Source organism: Exophiala aquamarina (assembly GCF_000709125.1).
Source record: "Exophiala aquamarina CBS 119918 chromosome Unknown aczIA-supercont1.3, whole genome shotgun sequence".
Taxonomy (NCBI): Eukaryota; Fungi; Ascomycota; class Eurotiomycetes; order Chaetothyriales; family Herpotrichiellaceae; genus Exophiala; species Exophiala aquamarina.
This window is the reverse complement of record NW_013550585.1, coordinates 3,163,799-3,186,517: the sequence shown is the minus strand read 5'-3', so window position 1 is coordinate 3,186,517 and position 22,719 is coordinate 3,163,799. Positions and strand designations below refer to the sequence as shown.

The 22,719-nt window shown below is 48.4% G+C and overlaps 9 protein-coding genes across 9 annotated transcripts; 4 read left to right on the top strand and 5 right to left on the bottom strand.

Moving 5' to 3' along the window:
• Positions 1 to 939: 939 nt before the first annotated feature.
• On the top strand, positions 940 to 2,300 carry A1O9_04722 (uncharacterized protein; the record flags this gene model as incomplete). Its single annotated transcript, XM_013407010.1, has 3 exons — positions 940 to 1,085; positions 1,136 to 1,996; positions 2,048 to 2,300. The coding sequence occupies 3 exons, from the start codon at positions 940 to 942 to the stop codon at positions 2,298 to 2,300; spliced, it is 1,260 nt and encodes a 419-aa protein (XP_013262464.1).
• A 1,137-nt stretch (positions 2,301 to 3,437) lies between these two features.
• Positions 3,438 to 4,770, bottom strand: A1O9_04721 (uncharacterized protein; the record flags this gene model as incomplete). Its single annotated transcript, XM_013407009.1, has 2 exons — positions 3,438 to 4,220; positions 4,495 to 4,770. 2 exons carry the CDS (start codon positions 4,768 to 4,770, stop codon positions 3,438 to 3,440), a joined length of 1,059 nt encoding a protein of 352 aa, XP_013262463.1.
• Positions 4,771 to 6,367: 1,597 nt separating this feature from the next.
• Positions 6,368 to 8,348, bottom strand: A1O9_04720 (uncharacterized protein; the record flags this gene model as incomplete). Its single annotated transcript, XM_013407008.1, has 9 exons — positions 6,368 to 6,497; positions 6,560 to 6,779; positions 6,846 to 6,985; positions 7,066 to 7,205; positions 7,275 to 7,755; positions 7,817 to 8,007; positions 8,064 to 8,125; positions 8,185 to 8,212; positions 8,277 to 8,348. 9 exons carry the CDS (start codon positions 8,346 to 8,348, stop codon positions 6,368 to 6,370), a joined length of 1,464 nt encoding a protein of 487 aa, XP_013262462.1.
• Positions 8,349 to 9,174: 826 nt separating this feature from the next.
• On the top strand, positions 9,175 to 10,755 carry A1O9_04719 (uncharacterized protein; the record flags this gene model as incomplete). The annotated part of the gene is made up of 4 exons (XM_013407007.1): positions 9,175 to 9,207; positions 9,264 to 9,493; positions 9,554 to 10,510; positions 10,572 to 10,755. The coding sequence occupies 4 exons, from the start codon at positions 9,175 to 9,177 to the stop codon at positions 10,753 to 10,755; spliced, it is 1,404 nt and encodes a 467-aa protein (XP_013262461.1).
• A 776-nt stretch (positions 10,756 to 11,531) lies between these two features.
• On the bottom strand, positions 11,532 to 13,281 carry A1O9_04718 (uncharacterized protein; the record flags this gene model as incomplete). The annotated part of the gene is made up of 3 exons (XM_013407006.1): positions 11,532 to 11,741; positions 11,807 to 12,835; positions 12,898 to 13,281. 3 exons carry the CDS (start codon positions 13,279 to 13,281, stop codon positions 11,532 to 11,534), a joined length of 1,623 nt encoding a protein of 540 aa, XP_013262460.1.
• Positions 13,282 to 14,361: 1,080 nt separating this feature from the next.
• A1O9_04717 (uncharacterized protein) lies at positions 14,362 to 15,435 on the top strand (the record flags this gene model as incomplete). The annotated part of the gene is made up of 4 exons (XM_013407005.1): positions 14,362 to 14,535; positions 14,595 to 14,672; positions 14,788 to 15,266; positions 15,327 to 15,435. 4 exons carry the CDS (start codon positions 14,362 to 14,364, stop codon positions 15,433 to 15,435), a joined length of 840 nt encoding a protein of 279 aa, XP_013262459.1.
• A 158-nt stretch (positions 15,436 to 15,593) lies between these two features.
• On the bottom strand, positions 15,594 to 16,099 carry A1O9_04716 (uncharacterized protein; the record flags this gene model as incomplete). Its single annotated transcript, XM_013407004.1, has 2 exons — positions 15,594 to 15,841; positions 15,907 to 16,099. The coding sequence occupies 2 exons, from the start codon at positions 16,097 to 16,099 to the stop codon at positions 15,594 to 15,596; spliced, it is 441 nt and encodes a 146-aa protein (XP_013262458.1).
• A 1,776-nt stretch (positions 16,100 to 17,875) lies between these two features.
• On the top strand, positions 17,876 to 20,020 carry A1O9_04715 (uncharacterized protein; the record flags this gene model as incomplete). The annotated part of the gene is made up of 5 exons (XM_013407003.1): positions 17,876 to 18,633; positions 18,685 to 19,110; positions 19,220 to 19,419; positions 19,490 to 19,699; positions 19,752 to 20,020. The coding sequence occupies 5 exons, from the start codon at positions 17,876 to 17,878 to the stop codon at positions 20,018 to 20,020; spliced, it is 1,863 nt and encodes a 620-aa protein (XP_013262457.1).
• A 107-nt stretch (positions 20,021 to 20,127) lies between these two features.
• Positions 20,128 to 22,190, bottom strand: A1O9_04714 (D-lactate dehydrogenase (cytochrome); the record flags this gene model as incomplete). The annotated part of the gene is made up of 7 exons (XM_013407002.1): positions 20,128 to 20,268; positions 20,337 to 20,512; positions 20,580 to 21,097; positions 21,158 to 21,391; positions 21,451 to 21,559; positions 21,627 to 21,819; positions 21,876 to 22,190. 7 exons carry the CDS (start codon positions 22,188 to 22,190, stop codon positions 20,128 to 20,130), a joined length of 1,686 nt encoding a protein of 561 aa, XP_013262456.1.
• Between the last annotated feature and the right edge of the window lie 529 nt (positions 22,191 to 22,719).

The window sequence follows — 22,719 nt, the reverse complement described above, 5'->3', positions numbered from 1 at the left end:
CAGGAGCACCGTACGAGTAATACAGAGGGACACAATTCAATCTTGCACGGTAGTTTTCATCATGCATGGCATCTACATGGGGTATCTTCAGTATGCCGAAGTCACTCCACTGCTAAACTGGTCTGTACGGGAGTTCCACACCACTGGTTCAGACATTGGTGCTTGTTATCACTGCAATAGGTTCTGTTAGACGGCCTTAGTCAATTTGATGAAGCCCGATGTGCTTCATGTCCACTGATCTGTTCTACAGTAATATTGCCAGGTGCCTCTCTAGGCCGCTTTGTGGAATTAGGCTTGACCCTGCCTCGCAGATCGTTGCCTTCAATGATCTCGCGTTGCAACGTGCTTCGATAGGAGACGACTGGCCCCTCTTTCTAGCATTCACGGTGTTCACCGCCTCCAAAGTCATCCAAGCGAAGACTGAGGCGAGGAACTATTGCTTCTCGACTGGTCGGAATCTACAAAGACACGTGTAAGCGAAGTTACTGCAGCGAACCTCTGGCCCAGGTCTTTGGCCGATCCCACCTCCCTAGCATCAGCAATTGGGCTAAGCTTGCTTTGAAAAAAATCTCATGTCTTTCTCTGGTCTCACTATTTCACGTTTTTATTCACCACGATACTGCAATCAGGGGCCCATTTTGGCAGATCTTTCATCAGAATCTTGCACGTAACCATGAGCCGTCCTTCAACCGCCGATAACCATGTCGAACCGGAGAAAAACATCGAGCCTGAGGCGACAGTTCTCGCACTCAGCAATGACTCGAATGAGCCGAGGGTTCTCGAAGGACCAGATCGCGGTGATGATCAAAATCCCCAGAATTGGAGCTCCTGGAGAAAGAGACTGGTGTTTATGGCTTTGATGTCGAGCTCGATACTTGCCGATGGGTTTGTACACCGACTTGAGAAATCCCTACGTGAAACTGATGTTGCGACAGTGGCATGACTTGGGGCGCGACTCTTGTGGTTCCGCAAGCAATCGAATGGAAAACTTCCATATCACACTCCGCTACTTCCCTCAACTATGGTATTCTGCTACAAGGCTTCGGTGGTATCTTTGCAGTCCCACTGATCGATGCATACGGCCGGTTAGTTTGCATTTGCCTTGGTCATCAAAGTTTCATCTAATGCCTCACAGCTTGCCACTTTGGTTGTATCCGCAACTCGTCACCCTTTTCGTTGTTGTTGGATGCATCTACGCACAGTCTTGGTCGGTTTTCACGGCATTGCGTGCTTTGCAAGGTTTGTTCGGTACTGTGCCCCAGGTGATTGGTTTGCCAATCATTCATGATATGTACGCTCCTCGCGATTGGCCTCGGTACATCAATATTTGGGGCACGACATTCCTCATCGGACCATTTCTTTTTCCTGCGCTTGCCGGTTATATTCTAAGCGGAACTGGCTCCTGGCGCGATTCTTTCAGAGTCCTTGCTGGATTCTACGGCCTGTCATCATTTCTAATCTTTGCCTTTGGGCGTGAGACCTACTATAAATCTACCGGCAAGCAACCGACAAATCGTGTCAAGGCATTGATCGGCATTGGAAACACGGATCTGCCAAAACGCCAAACTCTCTTAGCTTCAACATTGAACATTATCAAGCTCACCCTCACGCCACCCATCCTCCTGGTCGGGATCTCAACCATGGTAAACTTTACCTGGCCGATCGGCATCACCACAACCGTTGACTCTTTTGTTCGAGCACCCCCTTATCTATTTGACGATGTTGCTGACGCTTCAATTCGTTTTGCTGGTGTCATTGGCGCTCTTCTTGGTTTTGCCTTTGGTTACTTCTTCAATGAGTGGATTTACAATGGCTCTGGTGGAAAACGAAAGACTCATTGGCGGAGTGAGTATCGGTTACATGGAGTCTGGTTCCCAATTGCTAGTATGGTCTGCGGTCTTCTTACCTATGGCTTAACCCTCCATTACGGAAAGAGCTGGGTTGGGTTGGCATTCGGGTGGGTGATGGTGAACGTAGGTCTGGTTGGTAGTACAGTGTACGTTTTTGGGACATCTAAAAGTGGTAACTACTAACACTATCTCTACAGGGCCATCACCGCTTTTGCACTCGAAAAGTATCCTAATCAATCGACCGTTGTCAGTGCCATCATCAACATGTGGAGGACTTGCGGTGGTTTTGCTGTGGGATATTTCCAGCCTAGTTGGATCGCAAAAGATGGCCTTGCTGCAGTTTTTGCCACGCAGGCAGCGGTTGTGGCCGTTTGCGTAGTCATGTTGATCGGAGGTACCATTGTCTTGGGAAGACGTGCTTCAAAGGCCAAGGGCGATACTTCAGCTTGAATGTGCGAAACATTGAAACCTTTCAAAGGTTCATAACGCCAAAGCGGATTAGCGAAAAGTTGTATTCGCACTCTGGCTTCTAGAATGCTGTGAAGCTTGGGATGCTGTCAGCGCTTGAAGTGCCATATTCATAAAGAGAGATATTTTAATACACCATTCCTTCTCGAAAACAAATTATTTGCAAAAGTAAGGGCTTAAGTAAGTTTCAGCCTTAAGCGGTGCAAACAATAGTGGGCACCCGCGACCCGACTTTGACGACTTCCGTTGGTGGTACCAAGTCTACCACTTGTCAGACTAGTATATGGTCAAAACCGGGTCATGGACGAAGGCGTGAGCTATTCGAATAAAATGAATTTGGACCAAGGGTCCCCAGAGCAGTGCAGTGGTGCAAATATAGTAATCGTATGGGAAGACTGCGAGGACGCGAGCATTTGTTGGATAACGCATCTATCAAGAGTATCGGACGCAATTGCCATATTCTGGATCTTCTTCTCTCTATCTTCGTTCGTTCAAATCAACATCGATACCAGTAGTAATTATGTAAACAACGCGTGACAAGTTCGCCTAGGCTCAACACCCTGATCCATCTGTATTTCCATTCGCATGTCTGTCTGCGAGTTTACCGAGTTCTCGAAGCTTGCAAGCGTGCCGTCGATCTCTTGTAGCCTGAATACGCCGCCCGCTGCTCCTCTGAGTCACGCTAGCAGGACGTGGTGCATGTGGAGCAACTCTAATCATGTAGGCATTGTTGCGATGTTGCCTTCCTGCTTCCCTGGAACATACTAAATAGAAGGGCTGGCCACGGCAAGGACACTGCGAGAGCCGTTGCTGCCTTCACAAGGTTGTCTAGTTAGGCCAATAGCTTCGAACAGTCTGGGTTTGCCCTCGTATGGCTTCTTACGCGAATAATGTAAGGGCTTATAGTATGCGAGCGCGGAATGCACTATTAGCGAGTTCCGTGATAGATTTGGACAAAGCACTCTGCTTCTAAATTGAAAATATGTTCCCACAACCGTAGTTTGAAGAGGGCAACCACCCTATCCATTCCCTTGCAAAATCAGTCGCCTGGCCACTCGTGGAATGTGCAACCAAGAATTTGCCAGCACTTTCTGCCTATTCTGCAACAACGGGAGTCTTTCAGCCTTCCATGTTCAAGCCATTTCTAGCATCTTTATGGCAATCTTCTTCCCATTTTATATCAACAGCGTCACCACTCTGGCGTTCCTCCCCATTCCGGATAAATCTCTTCCCTTTAAGCACTCTCGCCAACCAATAGAAGAAAACAGCTGCCACAATGTTGGAGCCGATATAGACCAAGGTAAGGCCAAAATTGTCCCATAGATCCGAGAATGAGATGCTGACGGTCATAAGCAATGTATCTGTGTTGTCAATCGGACACAACTGACTAGCCACAGCATTTGAATCAATCAGATAGCCACTGGCAGTATCGAGATACTGTGAAAGGTACTCTCCACATGTCGAGCCAGGTGGTGCGTCAGAAGACAAATATTCGTTCTCGACGTAGACCACTGGTCCATTACCAACACCATTCCCAAGAAAAGCCCCAACAATATAGGTGAAAGGATTGACTTGGAACATGAAAATCCAAAATCCAGGCATGGCTTTTGGTCGGGTCATCACGCCACAGAAGAGGAAGCATAAAGAGAAGAAAAAGTTCGTAACGTTGCCTGCCGTCTCGGCTATTGCGATACCGGCAGTGACCATGTGCGCAAAAGTTGAGCTAAACATGATAAATTCCCAGACAAGGAAGAACTGAAGTCCACTGCGTGATGAGATAGAATCCATGTATTCCGCATTCCGGTAATACCCGATGGGATAATACCAGCAGAAGAAAAGCACAGCCGAGGCTATCGTAGCCCAAGGCAATTCAACGAAAATACTGGAAAGTATGAGTGCTTTCTAAGACTAAGATTTTGACGGCCGCTCTCGGGCCTGGTATAATCAGCTTTGGGAAGCGAAGAGAAGCATGACCTGCTGTACTAATTGCGAAAACAGAACTAGGAGCATGAAGATGGCGAATAGCCGATTGCTCAGCCCTTGCAGAGTATTTGGAGTATTGAAAGGTGAGAATCCACTGAACAAACCCTATTTTTGTTAGCTCGAAGAAAGGGTCGCCAAGTGATATTGCTCACAACGAGTCCACAGAGGAGAATTTTTGAAATAATGTACTTACATATTTGCTCGTATTGCCTAAAAGACGCGTTTCTGTGTTTCCCAAAATTGCACTGGGAAAGGTGCTGCGATAGTCGGTCTTGGCGATGGTAGGTAAAGCTAGTTGTAACCTTTCGACTTTCATCTGTTCCAACTCTCTATGCACTTCTTGATATTCAGAGGATGCCCTCCAGGTCCGGAACCAGTCAACATCGCTATGCGAGCCTAGCGCGACTCCAATTGCTTCAAACATATATTCGGCGGGGTTTATTTTGCGGTAGACAAGTATGTGCTCCATTTCTTTGAAAGTAGTCTATCAAGGTATAGGAATTTACCCAACTGGTCCGAAGTAGACGGGCTTTCCCCCTTCTGTTAGGAATAAGAGGAGGTCAAAACGCTGGAATAGGATCGCCGATAGTTGGTGGATAGTACAGAAAATTGCTTGACCAGCTCTAGTGAGTTTGTCGAGCAGGTTTAAGATAGACCACAACGTTTGTGAGTTGAAGCATGACGTAGGTTCATCGACAAACGGAAGAAGCTAAAGCTTAGTAGTAAGTTCGACACCAATGGTTAATCGTTTTCGTTGCTCGACGTTGAGCCCTATCAGTAGCATGTTGTTTTGCGCGGATTACAGATCGAGAGGTGTAAGATTTACCCGTATATAACACGATGGTAATCATCAAGATACTAACTAAGTCGGCACTAATGCCTGGGCCCCGAATCAACGTCCTTGATACTGACGCAATACAACGAAACATCATGCTCATTGTAAGCGCCAGCATGTACGACGTCAACAGGAAGAAAACGAGTGCCCCTAGCTCCCCGTCGTAGATTCGTTATTAAGTAAAGAATAAAATTAAAACCTGTGGCATTAAGGGTCTTTGCCCGAAAGTCGCTTGCCATAGACGCGAAGGCTTCTGCGGACGGCTAGTAGAAAGAGTATCGACTCTGCTTTTCCACAGTTGGTCGTTGGGCATAAGGCGTCATAGTTTCAAAAGCACTACCAAACGCGTTGAGAGAACTACGGAAAAATCAACGAGCTCCGTGCCCGCAGTGAGTCTATTAGCGGGTAAGTTGCAGGATAGAGATTAGATGTTGGCGATTTTGAGCTAAGGTACTTTTTGCCGATCCGTAAACTTGTATAAAATCTTGTTGGCGCCAAAGTGATTATCGACGGAACAGGCAGACAACCTCGTGATGACGATCAATGAGTCAGTGCTACAGCCTCTGGAATGCTTTGGAATCATGGAAAATAGGTTCCAAGAGGTCATCTTGCCTAGTAATTATCTATATAAACTAGAACGGTGACCATAGAATAGAAGAAGATAGAAATCTCAACTACGCTGACTTGCCTGTATCGATTGGCCCGTACAGTTGTATAGTCCAAATCCTCCAACAAATCTGCATCTTCTTTAACTCTATAGACTCGTTTCTAGTTTATATAAATGTTCTCTAGGTATTTTATATCTAGAAGCCCCTTTATTGTTATTTTGAAGTATTCTCAGAAGTACTGATATGGTAGCGTTTTTATAGTTCAAGATAGGAGGTGTTCCGGCTACTAAGTGCTATAGAGTTTAGTATCTACATTTACTAGTGTGGTATGTATTAGTAGCGCCATTACGCGCTAGCTACATATTGGCGCCAACAGCACCCATATGGACGAAGAATGGCTACGTGATATCTGTAAAGGCTTTAATCAATTTGAATCTTCTACCATTCATAGATGTTGCGTATCCAATCACCCGATGAATATTTGGACTGGCATCAACTTTCTCTGAGCATGCTAAGGTTCTGGTCAGCTCCTTTCGGTGTCCGCCATCATCCTCTGCCAGCGTCGCCAATATTTTGCAACGGTCTCTATTCACTCTGTAAATTACTCTCTAGGGTTCCTGAAATTAATCAAAGAATGCCACGACTTCCTTTTCTCCTCGTACGTTTTCGACGGTAGCGTCGACTGTATTGGCTTCCACGACATTATCGCCAAAAGCGGCTGCAATATCTTCCAGGGTCTTTTGCTTCGTTTCGCTATAAAGTTCACTGTCAGCTGCGGGATCATGACTCCAGAGAGTAGCAGGAAGCAATCATACGGCAAATAGAAGTAACCGAGCATCAGGAACACAGTACTGCATCCGACGAAGACGTAGTAGTAATTTTCGTGGATATTGGCGAAAGCAGTCGGACCCGCTTCGGTGAGCGCGATATTGAGGATGAAATGTGTCATACAGCCCATGCCTACAATTCTTGCCCGCAGGGAAGTGGGTAAGACTTCGGCAGCATAGAGCCACGTGGTACTGTTCAGCATACCGCCTGCGCCAGTTAGATAATGAATTCCTGTATAAACCCAACACGGTGTGTGAACGGAGTTTAACGTACCGTAGAGTACACAAAACATATATATACCGGCCACAGCAAAGCCTTTGCCGACGCTATTGTGGGAATTACCAAACTCACGCTGCATGACAGCTAAGTAGATTTCAACTAGTATAATGCCCCCAACACCGCACAATATCATCCTGTGAAATTAGATGTTAGCTTTGATATGCCTTTCCTGCTGCTTTCGCACATGATAGGTTTCAACTAGGTGTATACGTACCTCCTCCGTCCCCACTGGTCGGTCAAAAAGATAGTGGTAAGCACATTGACAAGGAAGGCGATAGTACCATAAATCCCGGCCAGCGCAAGGATCATATGGCTCTGGATCCCAAGAGAAGCGTAGAGAATAGATTGATAGTACTAGAGTACAGAGTCATCAGCCTCAACTTCTCCCTAGATGTATACTCTCCCGAGATATGATAGACTTACCGCAATCACATTAAATCCGCAAAGACTAGTGATAGACACCGTACAAATACTAATAAGAATACGGTGTCTGAAAGTCTTAAAGCTTTCATGCCAAGGCATCCGTCGATGGAGCTCGAAATCGATCTGGCGGCACATCAAGTCAAACTCTTGATAGATGGCGTCTTGGCTGGCAAGGTCGGTGCGAAGCTTCGTAAATGCCTCGCGTCCAGCTTCGACCTGCCCCTTATTTACCAGTTCACGCGGAGATTGTGGCATAAATGTAAAAAGACCCCAAATGAGGACAACACCCCAAGGGATCTGTATACTGAGAGGTACCCGCCATTGGACGGGGCCATAGGGTGCATAGCTGCAGGCAAAGCCGACCCAGTTTGACAAGAAGTTTCCGAAGGTTATACCGCAGCCAGCGATACCGCCAATAAGACCGCGATTTGCTGGAGACGAAATTTCGCTCAGGTAGATTGGAACCGTAGATGTGAAACCACTTCACACCGTCAGTGAACCAAATCGAGAGGATGAACATCTGGTCTGCTAATAGCACCTACCCAACTGCAATGCCGGCAAGGACGCGACCGAGCAGAAACATACCAAGGCTGACCGCTGCTGTCTGTATGATGGTCCCCACAGTGGCGAAGACACACATCACCTCCATGAATCGAATTCGTCCCAGTCTATCGCCCAGGACGGACGCCAGAATTGATCCAATGACATTTCCGGCAATGTACAGGGAAACCACCTGAGCAACCAATCCAGATTAGCTAGTGCATAAAGCCTAAGCTTGTACTTCCCTACCGCGCCAATCATTCCAGCAGAAGGATGACCAAAGTAGGCAACCCAGCTTTTGTGCGCAATAGCTAGGAGAATCCGTTAGATATCTCAACCCTCGAGTCTTCAGCTGAGGGGAAGTACTGACTGGTAGTCGCTATACCGGTATCGAAACCCTTGTTGTAGGGTGGTCAGTTTCATTTCAAATCAGAGGTAGGTAGGGTCTGAAGGGAGCCATACGACCAGGAACGTCCCAATGGCAGCAAACATGGCTATGCCGAGGGTGCGCTTGAAGAGGGTATCGAAAACCATCTTGTTGTATTACACACGAGTTTAATGGTACAGTTTCAGCAAAGTAAGACCATTTTCACTCTTCAAGAATTGTGTGCCAGAGCTGAGGAGCTACGGCTAAGATATAGATGGACTGGGGGCGAGAGCACATGAGGCATTCAAGCCACCCTATCTAGACAGGCTCCTCGTTATGGTCTCTGTTTTGCACACGCAATAGTATATATGATCACAAATCTGACTCTGTACTGGGGTTGGAGCCACCCCCGCTGGGCTGGGGACCCACTTCGACGGGCCTAATTAACAACCCTGACAAATAATCCCAATTGGGCGAGCCACTTTCCTTTGGCCGGAGTCGATCTAAGGCATTTCGAGGTTTGCGTGGCCGGAGATCCCATGACTCGGTAAGCATCCGGACGCGAGACGATTGCGTCACGTTCCGTTCCCGTGTCTACTGGGACGGCTTTTTATTATGTCTCTGGGAGAGTTCCGAAGGCTTCTCATTTCTCGTTCTCGGTCGAAACGTATCCGGTCATGCTTTAGAGAGTGAAATTGTCCATCCTTGAGCATTTTCGGAAGGTATCGTCGGTCGCACAGCTCTCTATGCTGCAGTTTACTCGGTCTCACAGAGCACTTAGTCATGGTTTGTCGGTGCACGACCCTAACGGGTCCGCCTTCGGGATTTGCCTGCCGAGCTCTTCTTCCGCAACTTCGCAGACTGGAGGTTTCTGTCTCTTTGATCATAGCATATTTAAGCTTCTTGAAGGTACGAACGTTGAGATCGCAGGATGCTTAAGCGCGAAAGACACGCTATTCATTATCCGAAACATTCCTCCCATCTCGAGACAACATGGCTGAAGATGCACTTTCTTTCGCGTTCCAGGTAGGCTGTCTGAAACCATCTTTCTCATCGATGTGCTCTAACATAAGGTCGAACAGTACGGGCTACCATTGTATTACTATGGCAGAGTCATCACGGGATTTCCTGATGCCAAACCAAATGCCACCTACCATAAGCGGAAGCTCCTGGGCCCGGAATTCAAAGAGGTTCCTCGCCCAAATCAAGACACTCTTTATACCTACATATTTTTCGACCTCTCAAGCACCGATCTGGCTGTAACACTGCCTGACATGGGCACACGATTTTGGAATTTTCCTTTCCATGACATGTAAGTATTGTCTCGACCATTTGAGCAAGCACTCTTCAGCCTACTGATAGACTCTTGCAGGTATGGCAACAATTTTGCGAATATTGGAAGCCTGACACCGGAGTATCCACCAGGGAAATATCTCCTTCGATGCACCGACGAAAATCATGGCGTTCAGACTGAGGGCGCCAAGGAGGGCTACGCAGGATATGTCAATTGCTCAACACCGTATGGATTTCTCCCGACGCGACTTCTGCTCCGAAATACGACCACAGATGTCAAGACTGTCCATTCTTGGCAAGATGCGATCATTCCAGAGCCTGTTGAGCGCTCTGGCCCACCGATTGCTCCGCCGCTCAACCTCCAGATGTGGGCAGAGCCTAAGTACAGCGTCTCTTCCACAAATAGCTTAGTGAAGGCAACCCTGGAACTTACGGCTACTCTTGCGCCATACAACCTGCCAGCAGTTGCGGATAGAAAATGGGTGACAGAAAAGTTGGCTGAGGCTGGTATAAAGGACGGAAAGTTCGTCCAGCCATCAGGCACAGATCTTGACAATGTGGCCAAGATAGCAGATGAAGAAGCTCAGGCTTGGGCCAAATCTTCGAATGTCAATGAAGACATGGGGAACGACTGGAGCATGACCGCTCCTTGGATCACCGGAAACTACGGCTCACACTACACCGGTCGTTATTTTTTGACCAAGTTCATATACCTCCAGCAAACGCCAGACATTGGTATCCTGCCCTTCTATGCCCCTGGAGGCAACAACTATGGCGTCTACCGCCTCGAGGCAGACGAGGCATATCTTTTCAGCTTCCACAGTAAGCCGGCGGTGCGCTCTTCTGGCTACTGGAGTTTGAGCATATACGATGAAGATCAGTGGTTCATCCCCAATGAGCGAAATCAGTATGCGCGCGGCGACAGAAGTCCCTTGAGGTATCCAGATGGAACACTACTTTCTGAGCGTGAAGATGGGCCGTTCCAGATTCTTATGCAACCCGCTAACATAACCCCCCCGGACAAATGGCTCGATAAGTAAGTGGCCTCTCATTGATACTTGATACAAACATATTGTGCGCGGCTGACTCAGTACTAGCTGGCTCCCTGGCCCAATTGGAGGTGCCAACTGGACCATGAGCTGTAAGTATCCCGTGAATGATTCGCATTCGAACAAGACTGATCTTGCATCAATAGTACGAATGTTTGGCCCCAAGCCAGAGGTCTTCGAGCACAAATGGAAATTCCCCAAGATTGAGAGAATCCCAGCTCTGCGGAAGTAAAGGGACAAAAAAAGTGTTGATCGTTCACACCGCTTCGAGGAACTTTGGTTGATTGATCAAGCCTGTCCTTGCTAGCAAACTTGTGTGCTACTGTGCAATTCCGTCTTTCTTCCCATAGCGATTGAACATTCAAAATGGCAGTGGCATAGTAGCAAGCCCAGCCGGCGGAAGGTCAAAGGGATACTGGTACTTAAGAGCCTCAATGTGGTGTAATATTCAATTTTATTTTCAGGGTCGTTGAGACGGCTTAGTACATCACTACCGGTGGTATCGAGCCTGGAGCTTCCATATTAATTGGTCCTCGGTGCAAGGCATCGAAGACAAGCCAGCTGCGGAGACTTCTCCATGCAGCTCTGCCATCAATACCGGATACAGTGCCCTTGTAAACACCTTTGAGCACTGCCATTCCTCTTTAGGCCTCTGGCTTCATGATTACTACCTTTGGCCACGTCTTCCCACAGTCAAGCAATGCTTTGCTAAGTTCGAATTCTGGTCATCACGCGGTCCATATCAGATAATCAACTTTAGCTATTATGCATTTGAAGAGCACTCGCTCTTTAGAATCTACGAAACAATGAGGACCCAGACTTTCCTTTTCAGACTCCATTATTTCGGAAGTTGTGGTGCGAGCTCTTCCTGATCGGAGTCGATATTGGAGACTTCGTGCGGTCGGCTTTTCGGACTGGTTGGATCAGAAGAATTAGGGGGCATAGTGAACTGTAGAAACATTGAATAGCGCCAGATGGGCCCGAAAATCTATGGATTCGCCTTTTGTATTACGATTCTCCGAGCTTCACTTCGAGTACCGCACAAATACCTCCTTTGACGGCATCGACAGCTCGTGGTAACTGATGTACCAACTCGGCCACGGTACTCACAGTACCCGTCCACGCATGTCCGCCTGTGGCTGCATTCGCGATCCCCGGGAAGTCAGGAGTAGGATCGAGAGATATGTTTAGGGTTTTATTGTCTACTTTGCTTCCCTCCTGTTCCTCAAAGTCAGTAAATTATCCTACATGGTAAAGAGAAATACTTAGAAAGAGAGACTTACTCCATCCGGATGAACCAGTAGCATCGATCGTCGGGGTGCGTTCCATCCCTTGTTGTTCAGGACGACGGTCAAAGTCGGAATGTTATATCGCTGGGCGATCCAGTACACGGAACTAGGGACGGAGAATAGAAAAGTACCGTCTCCGACAATACAGCACACAAACTTTCCTTTATTAGTCCCAGCTAGGTCTCCGGCCTGTATGTCGCGATGTTCGAAATCCGATGCGAGTTTGATGCCTAACGCACCTCCACCGGACCAGCCTAGTCCACCGCCGCCACAGTTAATCCAAGACTTGGGTAGAGTTGCAGCGATTTGATCGGAGATAGGCATGCTGAGAGTAACTGCTTCAACAGCAAAGATAGTATCCTCTGGGACAGCATTCTTTATTTGGCCCCCGAGTATAGAGGGATCGATAGCTCGGTGTAGGTCTGTAGGTAGCTTGGCCAAGTCTCTGAATTTGGCCGATCGTTCGGTATGGGAGGCTTTTCTTGTGTCAAATAAAGCTCGGTGAACATCGTCGGATAAGGTCGCTAGAAGTTGAGGGCTAGAATCTAAATAATCGTTGATTTGTGTCAGAGAAATCGTGGAATCAGCTTTATACCGTCGAGTAGCAGGCAGATAATGAACTGGCATCTGCTGTTTCAATGGATCAATGTCGATGTGAACGACCTTGGTGCCACGCCGAGGATTGCATTGTGTTGGGATCCAGGGAACGTCACAGTCGACCACAAGGATATAATCCGCCGTGGTAATCGCTGGGTCCGATCCGTATCTTAGACCAAGGGCTGCAGGATGATTTGAAGGAAAACACATGTCGGATCCTCCAGTGTCCAAGACACGTAAGGGGATTCTGTCGGCTAGAGCAATTGTCGCCTTTACCGCTTCGACATTCCGACCAGTATACCCTACAATGAGTAGAGGTTCTTTAGCGTTGACAAATTCATTTGAAATTAATTCCACCGCGTCTCGGGGCAATGCCGTAGGTTCAACTGCTTGCCATAGTTCTTGATTGAGTTGGTAAGGTTGGATCTATATACCGTTAGCTTACGGGGTCGGTTCTTATTCAGTGTCATCTCCGAAAAAGACCTTACATCCTCTTCCATTGCTTCGCGGGTGCCGTATAAATAAACAGGTCCCTTCGGATCGCTGGTAGCAAATTGCAGGGCTCGGTTAACAATCTGCTTTACATTGCGTCCACCTTTTATCTCACCAACATATCGACAGTATTGGGCAACAATTTGCTTTTGATCAGGAACGTCCTGAATCCAGTGTATGTATTCGGTACGAGAGCCTCGATATTCGCCTTCGAATGTGAAAGGAGATAGACCTGCAAATATGAGGACTGGTGCTCGCCCACACGACGCATTGTGAACTGCTGCCCCTAGCCCTTGAGTTCCAACATCAACGTGAACAATGACACACTGTGGTTTGTTCGTGAGCCGTGCCATTCCGTCTGCCATTGATAGGGCTACCATCTACATGACTGTCAGGGAGTTTCTCTCAAGGTTGTCTGATCTAACATGAACGCATACTTCATTCGGACATGTGATAATTCTTGGAAAGTGACCATTTTTTTCGTTCTGGCCCTTGACTATCGCTTCAATGACGGATGGGTGATCGGACCCTAGATTGACGAAACAATGAGTAATCCCGGCCTGTCGTGATTAATCAATAACTTTGTACACGAAGGTGAAAAACATCGTGTGTTCACACCTCCCAAATAGCTTCGAAAAACGCGAACGACGTTGTATAAGAGACCCTGTGAAGATCAGTCAAGGTATAGACTTCTCTGAATCCAGAGGCACGTACGATTTCTGTACCACAGTTGAACCCATTCTTGAGTGGGGGGAAATATTTGCTTCTGGTAGAAATGATGGCAGAACAGGGCGAGGGTGCTTTTGGCCGGTCTTCTGGGCGATGAATGCAACGATTTACAGAACGGGCAGACTCAGATGCTATTGTGGAAGAATCATAATTGAATGAATGCGATTGTATATAATGAAGCCGTATCGACGACCGGGAATGTGAGCCGTGATCGGACCAGTATCCAAAATCTGCGCTTGAACTTCTTCCACCCTTGCTAACCAGTCTTTAGAAATGCGGGAGCCTATCTAGTCATATTTTGCATAGTGTTCTAGAAAGCAAGGCACGCTTCAGGTCCGATGAAATGACAGTTAGAGCAAATTAGTGTAAGATGACGATCTCAGAACTCGGAGCATGATCGGGACTCAAGAAAGAGATTTAGTCCTGTCGGATCCACAATCCATTTCAGTTCGGTAGTGCGACCCGGAAAGACTAGACATACAGTACTTCGGCCCAATGTTGGAAGCGTCCAAAGTCGTACTTCGGATAGTCGATGAGAATATGGCAGTTTGTACGAGCCTCGGACACGGTCGTACCGGACCAAACTGATGTAAGTATCACGATACCCCTCTCGTTGTTAATACGACTATACCCGCAAAACTCGTTTGGTATATGCAATAGTATCGAAAGTTCTATTGCTGTGGCGACGACATTGCGGTGATCTTTCTACTGTATTCCTTTGTTTGGGCGGCATGACTTCCACATTCTCGCGGCTCGTCCGCTTCAGGGCGAGTGACGACCAGATATACTACGGCGAGGCCGGTGATACCTGGCAACAGGACCTGAAGGGCCTCGAAGTCGAGACATTCGCTGGCTCGAGTCCTTTCAATCTGGGACCGTCCGGTAAAAAAGCTGTTATATCAGAGGTACGACTCGAAGTGGTATTATCAACAACTTCAGCAAGCATCTCACTTATACTCCCAAGGTCCTTTGTCCTTTGGCCAGTGTGCCTATAATTATAGGAATTGGATTGAACTACAAAAAGCATGCAGAAGAGGCGAAGGTGAGTCTATCAGCTAGTTTTGTAAGGAGTTGGAAGAAACTCAAGAATCCAGTTGCTCCTCTCCAACGCTCCTATTGTCTTCTTCAAACACGCAGGTCTGTCTTCTCTTGACAAGTGCCTCAGTCTCTATTCTTCTGCTGACTACCGCCCAAAAGATTCACTTGCGGGACCGTATGAGGACATACCTGTGCATGTCGAAGCCAAATATCTCGACTACGAGTGTGAGCTGGCAGTAGTCGTAGGCAAGGACGCTAAAGATATCAAGGACTCGGAGGATCCACTCGAGTATGTCCTAGGCTATACAGGGGCAAACGATCTATCGGCACGATATTGGCAGTTTGACTCTAAGCTCAATGGCGGCCAGCACATCATCGCGAAGTCCTTTGACAAATTTGCTCCCATCGGTCCTGTCATCGTGTCTCCACAGACTATTGGCGATGCTGAAAACCTGAGGCTCCGTACCTGGGTCGATGGCGATCTACGACAAGACGGCTCAACCAACGACCTCCTGTTTGGTATCAAGGAAATCATTCGTTTCCTTAGCGTCGGCAAGACTCTGAGGAAGGGCACTGTCATTATGACCGGAACTCCTAGGTATAATTTAGACGCCGCTCGTGAGAATGGCAAACGACACGACAAAGCTGACTATTTTAGGGGTGTTGCGGCTGGTATGAAGGAGCCCATATGGCTTGAAAATGGCCAGACGGTGGCAATTGAGATCGAGAAGATCGGAAAGATAGCCAACAAGCTTGCTTTCTATTGAGTGGAACAAATGAGAAAACCATTACATAGATAGACTGCACAGAAGGTACAATGATTTCCACCATAACAATACTACTACCGTGCCCAAGCCTGGTCGACCATTTGGATAGAAAGAGGGATTAATTTTCATCAATGTGTTATGATTGTTCATTCTATTGCTCAAGCATGGTAAATATGTCCCTTGTAAGGTTGCCAATAGCTGATCCTCGGTTTACCTAAAGTGTCATGCTTAATAAGTCCTCTGGCCGCGAAATCGCCCTTGAAGTGTTGGCCGGCATTAGTTTCTGACTCCACTGTACCGAAAAAGACCAGGTCGTCTGCTGTGCTGCCAGCCGCAAAGACTTTGTCGAAGTTGTGTTTGCGAGAGACCGTTGTCTTCCACGCATCGGATCGGCTTCGAGCAATTTCTGCATCAACGCAGTAAGCCACGCGTACCACTAGCAATGAAACGACCTGTGGCATGTGTACGTACCCGATTTTCCTGTGAAGGTTCCGTTGCCGGTTATGAGTGTCCCATCTTCTGTGAAGACCTCCTCCGCCAACCCCTTTCCTGAGCCTTCTGGATCTTGGGCGTCGATCAAGTCAAAGAAACGGGCCAATAGAGCTTTGACCTCTGGCAAGATAGGCGTTGGCGGCCATATTGTCGAGTCGAAGGCGTTGACCATGTCGTCTGTTCGAAACTCACCAGCAAAAGGATGGCTATTATATTACTAGGACAGTACTGTACGTCAACGGCAATCAAGTGCAGAGGTTGATGTATTTGAATGAGCGTGAAATTTACCGGGTCTCTCAAACTGGCCTCCAGACCAATGGCTTGAGGCACAAAGAGTTTGTGCAGTGCCGATGTCAATCATCTTATCCATGCTAAATGCTGCTGCAGCTTGCCAGGTTAATGCTTCTCGTTGCCTAGCCCGGGAGCTGGCGCCTGCTACCTTCCCCCTGACCTCGCGGCATGGCTGTGAAAACCTTAACAACCTGTGGGGCATTATCTGGGGCAAGATTCAAACCACAACTACATACGTGCGTGAAAACATCGCGACTTCGAGCGCCTTGGCTCCAAAGATCCCGATTAGGTGGGAGCCCCTATAGCAATTATCCGATTGGCAGCTCGGCACCTACCCGAGAGGCGAATTGCATCATTAGTGGATATTGGTGGCGAAGCGGCCCTGGACATGGGAGACCGGACCGGGCGGGGTAGGATCTGGGCAATGGGGTTGCAATTGCCCGCGGGGCTCCCAGGTTTTCACGGGTCCTCCATCACAACTCTTTGCTGCCCTGCTCGTTCCCCCTTGGTCCTAGCCTCCTCGACCTCGGTACGTTTTCCCTTTTTCCATCTCGTCAATCTGTCAGCCGATGCTGCTCAGCGATCCAGGTGACCTATCCCGGCCTGTGTGGAGGACCGAAAGACGAGCTTTTGGGACAACAGCTGCTATAGGTGGTGATGAAACGCTTTCCAAGGCCTTCGCCTGAAAGAGTCCAAGGTAACATCATCTAACAGTCTTATTACAGCTACTCAGTCATTGCGTTCTCAACGTCAGCCTGATCAGTTGTGTGACCGCCTGATCAGTTGTGTGACCGCCTGATCAGTTGTGTGACCGATCAGCCAGTACATTGGCGCTGAAGTTTCGAACCATTCTCATGATGTCGCCCGCTGTACGTGAAGTAGGTATATTCTTTTGCAGGAACGGTGTGCCCTTGTAACCCTGACGTCGTACTGTTGTAGGTCAATCGAAATTCCCGCGGCGACAACAAGGGCAAGAGACACACAAGGACACCATTAGCATGCGATGTCTGCAGGGAACATAAGGTGCGCTGTTCAGGCACAAAGCCCGTCTGTGCAAGATGCCAGACGCGAGGCCTTACCGAGTCACAATGTGTGTATAGCTCAAACATGAATCCAGCAAGAGCTGATAGCCAGAGAGAGTGGGTCAAGTCTCAATTTCGTCAATATCACAACCGCAAGCTGACCGACAGTTTGTGGTAGGTATATCAAGATTCTCCATGATCGCATTCATCGGCTGGAAGAGACTCAAAAATCGCCGACGGACAATGCAAGCACTGCAGAGAGTACCACTCGTAATCAAGTGAATACACTCTCCGAGGTCGGCCTGGCTGCTCTGGAAGGCAATGGTCATTTATTGTCCAATATTGTACATGTGACAAATCCATGTTCAAGCGCTGGCATCAAACACTCAGCTAATGGTCGGAGAGCTGAGTCAACATCTATGTTGCCACCCTCCAAAACGATGAGCACGTCGACCGAGATAAATGACTCCGTGGCACTGAAAGAAACCAAAAAATCAGTCCCTCCGCCCTCTCAAAATGTGGGTAGTACATTACCACTTTCGTCGCTCCATGACAATGACAACACATCGCAACCGCCAAATCCACAGGAGTCTCCCTCATCTCCAGGTGTTGACGAACACGAACATTTCGGTGCGATGGGCGTGGTGTACTCTATCGACTCGAACCAGCAGAGTCCGGATCCTGCCTTCTACGGCAAATCTTCCGTCGCCTCGCTCCTGAGTTCGATACCTTCGGAGCCTGCCAGAGAAAGGTCTGGCCATGACCGCCTTCGACAGCCTCTCGCCAATTTCGCTAACAGAAATTCCATCTCTCGACCAACAGGATCCGCATTCTCGAGAAACCGGCTGTGGTTCCATTTACCACCACGTTGTGTCGCTGATGACCTTCTGGGTCAGTATTGGTCCAACAACCACTTGTATTACCCTTGGTTCCACACGCAGAGCTTTCAAAAGGCCTATGAAGCCTTATGGGACCCAACCGGGGCGAGATTGTCAACAGATACCTTGCCTCGAGTTGGCCTCGGTGGTTCGGATTGCCCCAATCATGTGTTCAACGTGGCATTGAACGCCGCCTTTGCCCTTGGCTGTGAAGGCTCGAATACAGCCACTGATCAGCCCGAAGACACAGCCGCAGAGTTTATGGACAGGGCATTTGGCCTGCTCCATACCGATCTTCTGGATAGTCCCAATCTCTCTTTGGTTCAGGCATTATTGCTTGTCATAGAGTACCTGCAAAGCACACAGAAAGTGAACAAGACGTGGGGTCTGATGTCGTCCGTGTGCGCAATGGCTCAAGGGCTTGGGCTTCATCTAAGCCATAACGACTCACAGTACACCGTTTTGGAAATCGAAATGCGTCGTAGGGCGTGGCATGGCTGCGTCTTTTATGATAGGTAGGCTTGCTTTGAAAACCGCACCATTCAGAAAGCTGAATCAGGTCCCAGAATCACGAGTATGACGTTTGGGCGATTTTCCGTTCTGCTAGGAGCACCCAAAGTTCCTTTATTTTCTCCGATCGACGACGAGTATCTGAACATAGCGTCAGAAAATTGTCATCAACCAGCTGGAAAACTTTCGCGTGTTGCCTTCGCCGTAGAAAATGTCAAGCTCGGCCACATCCTTGGAAACATTCTTCAACAACTGTACAGCCATCAGGTCGGAAATGATTCTGGGAGCAAGACCTCTTCCTCAAAAGGCTCGCTGGTGGCGACGACCGCTTTCGACGCACTAGCTGTTCTTGACGCTTCGTTGACGGAATTCGAAACAGAACTACCTGACCGGCTCAAACTGAAGCATTGGGATGACCAAGGGATTGATGAACAAGAGGTTGAGATCGACTTCCTGCGTCAAAGCTATGTGCTTCGAGCAAGGTGAGCTACCGTGATAGCTGAGGCAATAAGGAGCGCATTTGATTTCTAATGCTGTTTGACCTAGAATACTACATGCCCGACTGATGCTGTTTCGACCTTCATTTTGTAGGGTCTGCGCTCAGTCGCAACAAAACGGCAGAGGCTCCGACAAGCAATGTGAAGTCCCGGAGAACAAGATGGAGGCTATTGGCTTTGTGTTTGAGTTCCATTGTGCTCTTGCCTCTTATCAGGCTTCCTGTGATATGATTCAGCTACTTCATACTGCAATCATCAAAGGGATGTGGGGCGCTTGGTGGTATGCTATTTACTGTGAGGATACAACTCCACCCATTCTGTTTTACTCGTCTCGAACATGAAAAAGTTAATTGGTCGATCCTAGATATTGCAACTAGCACGATCATTTTGACCTTCGGGGCCAATGACAACCGCATTAATACTGCCATTGGGAATGGTAAGTTCAATTTTTGGTGGCACATGGCGATCGAGACTCTAGAAATCATCAATCGCAAGCACCCAATGGCAGGACAATGTGCCATGGCCTTGCAAGCGATCAGGCAACGCTGTGTTGATCCCTTGAAAAGTCAGAAATGTACGTATTCCTGTCTTTCACTGTCGAGATTTGTCCCGTGACAGCCATCTAGACACCACCTTATCCACCGGTCATCCCGAAACAGAAATTCTACCTCAATCAACCACCTCCTCTTCAATGCAAGCAGATCTCTTTCCAACGGATGAGCCACTAAGACTTGCTCCAGGCGATTGGCAGTCGTGGAGCCCAACCCAACAAGCCTTTGCATCTCTGAACGAAATGGATCTCGACAACTTTGGCGATATGGAAGGATTTCTACCGTTGTTTGAAAATTTGCAGAATTCCTTTGGCAGTGGCATGACCACAGGAACTCTCAGGTAGTTCCCAGATGAGAACCACAACACTGGATATGATTTTGATGGCGCTGCACCAAATTTTATCGAGGTCAAACCGGTCTTCAAATTTACCTTGACCCAACAAACGTTTTGCTACGCATCGAAGATCTTGCCCGGGTTCATCAGCCAGAATGGATCTAGGCTCTTCTTAATGGACCTCATGACAGCAATTGGTCCCGGCCCAAGTTCTTCTTGAAGAAACTGCTTCTTTCCAAGACCTATTCCGTGTTCACCCTGGCGTGAGAAAATGTCAGCCCGGAGCAGCATTACTGTCTGCCACAAATCATGTTGCCCCAACTTACCGTGCAAGTCCCTTCCATCTTCAACGCCAGTTGCACCATATCGTTCACACATTTTTCCACCAGTTCCCTCTCTTTCACTCCATCAAATAAGATTGTCTCGTGAAAGTTACCATCACCTACATGTCCCAGCATACTCCCAAACAGTCCTAAAGAGTCCATGTCCTTCTTCGAGACTTCTGTATCTCAACATCAGCATCTGGGGCTCTGATTGCAGCCTCAACAAAGACGGGGAAAAAAGCTCACCGATTAGATCTGCCACACTGGAAAGTGGCACTGCAACATCTGTCGACCAGACCTCTCGCCCTGACCCGCGAAGACTCAACATGCTCCAGAGGGCTTCCTTTCTCGCCGACCATAGCCTCTGCTGCTCAATTTCACCATGGGCGAACTCGAAGTTGCTTCCACCATGCTTCTTGACAATCTCGCCGACTTGAGCCACCCCGTCCGTGACCGAACCCTGGGAGCCTGCGAACTTGAAGAAAAGCGTGGGCAACTCCTTCCAGGCTCGATGAGTACCACCCACGCGGTTGATGACGCTCATTTGAACCTCGTCGAGGATCTCGACGGCACCTATCGGGACGGCCTTGTGGATAACGTCGATTGCCGTTTGAGCCGCAGCCCGCATAGAGGGAAATGTGACTACGGCGACGGCCGTCTTCTCTGGAATGGCTGCTAATTTCAGGGTGATCTCAGTGACAACCCCCAGCGTACCTTCTGAGCCTACGATTAAGCCATTTAGGTTATAGCCTGCCGACGACTTTCTGGATGAAAATTGGTTAGAATATCTGTTTAAACTGACAGAAATATTGGAAAATAGATACCTAGGTCGTCGCCTGGTCTTCACGATAGAGCCATCAGCAAGTACAACCGTCAGATTGACCACCCAGTCTCTCATCGTGCCATATCTTACGGCATTTGTGCCGCTACAATTGGTGCCGACCATGCCGCCGATCATTGCCGTGGGACCTGGATCGATCGGAAAGAACAAGCCGCTGTCTTTGAGTTTCGAATTGAGGTCCATCCACGAGACGGACGGTTGTACAATAACATTCATACTGACAAGAAATCAGGTTTATGTTCATCGCCACCAGCAGCATGTAGCGAACAAACTTACTCTTCGGCATGTATTTCCAGAATTCGTCCCATGTTCAAAAAGTCAAAACACATACCACCAAAAGGAGCCGCGAAGTTGCCTTCAACGCTGGAACCACCAGAATACGGTACTGTTGCACTGTCACTTAGCAGCTGTGCGTCGCCTGAACCAGACCCTAATGGGTTCTTCTCACTTACTAATGGGGATCTTGTATTTGTAACACACCTTAACCATGTCAGAGCACTCTTCTGTGCTTCTAGGGTATACAACTGCTATAGGCAACTTGTCGATATTGTGATTCGACCATTCGGAGAATCCGTGTGTCTGTAGGATTTCGTCGTCGGTGCTAACGCTCTCCTCTCCCGCCATGGACCTCAGCTCGGTGATGGCCTAGCGGTGGCTGTTAGAAGCAGTAGGGATCAGCGATGCTCGTCCTTGAAACCCACCTTTTCCATCTGAGACCTATCTGCGTAACTTGGCTGCATGTCCTCCTTGTGATAAGCTTTTTCAGCTTTGAGGGCCTGCCATGCCGACAACCCACCAGCTCCGAGGACAAGGAAAACAATGGCAGACAGGGTGTGTCTAAGGTAGAAAACAGCAGGAGAAGACAAATTTCGCTCAAGAGATGGCCTTGTGTCTGACAAGCCACGTTTCCACAGGCCTTGAGGTCTATACCGACAGAAAGGACCTTTCGACAGGGGCGGCGGCGTAAGCGCGCTTTGGGAGGCTCGAGATACTCGAAACGGAATGAGCGAGCGCATTGTGTGCTGTATAGTTGTTCAAATTGTTATTAATCTAATGCATGAGCCAGTAAGCCATTTCCTCTGGATGGACATGGAAAGCTTGGTGGCGATCGTTGATTTCCCATCTTACGACTATGTACCTGTGGTCGCTATTTCAGTCGTCTTGGCCTTTCACCACGACACGCTACCCCTTGCAACCATTTGCGGCCCGGATGAGACAGACTTCTGGGTCGGGAGAGGTTTCGGAAACAGGGCCTATGGTAGGGTAGGTCGTTGCCATCAGATCGAGCTTCCGAAGACGGACCAGGGCCAAGACAGTCGCCGCTCGGGAAGGCCCCGGCCTTTTCAAGTATTTCCTGCCTTCGTACGGTGCAGCCTGTCGAATCGTACTCGTACACGATTGAGATCCGAACAATGATTATCTTCCCGAGAAAGCGCGATCTACGGCATGTCCACGACTCTACCGACATCATGCTTCGATTCACGGGTGGCTTCTCTCTGGGATAATGGAGCCCCACGGTCTCGATTCAAGACTCAGATGGGGGGG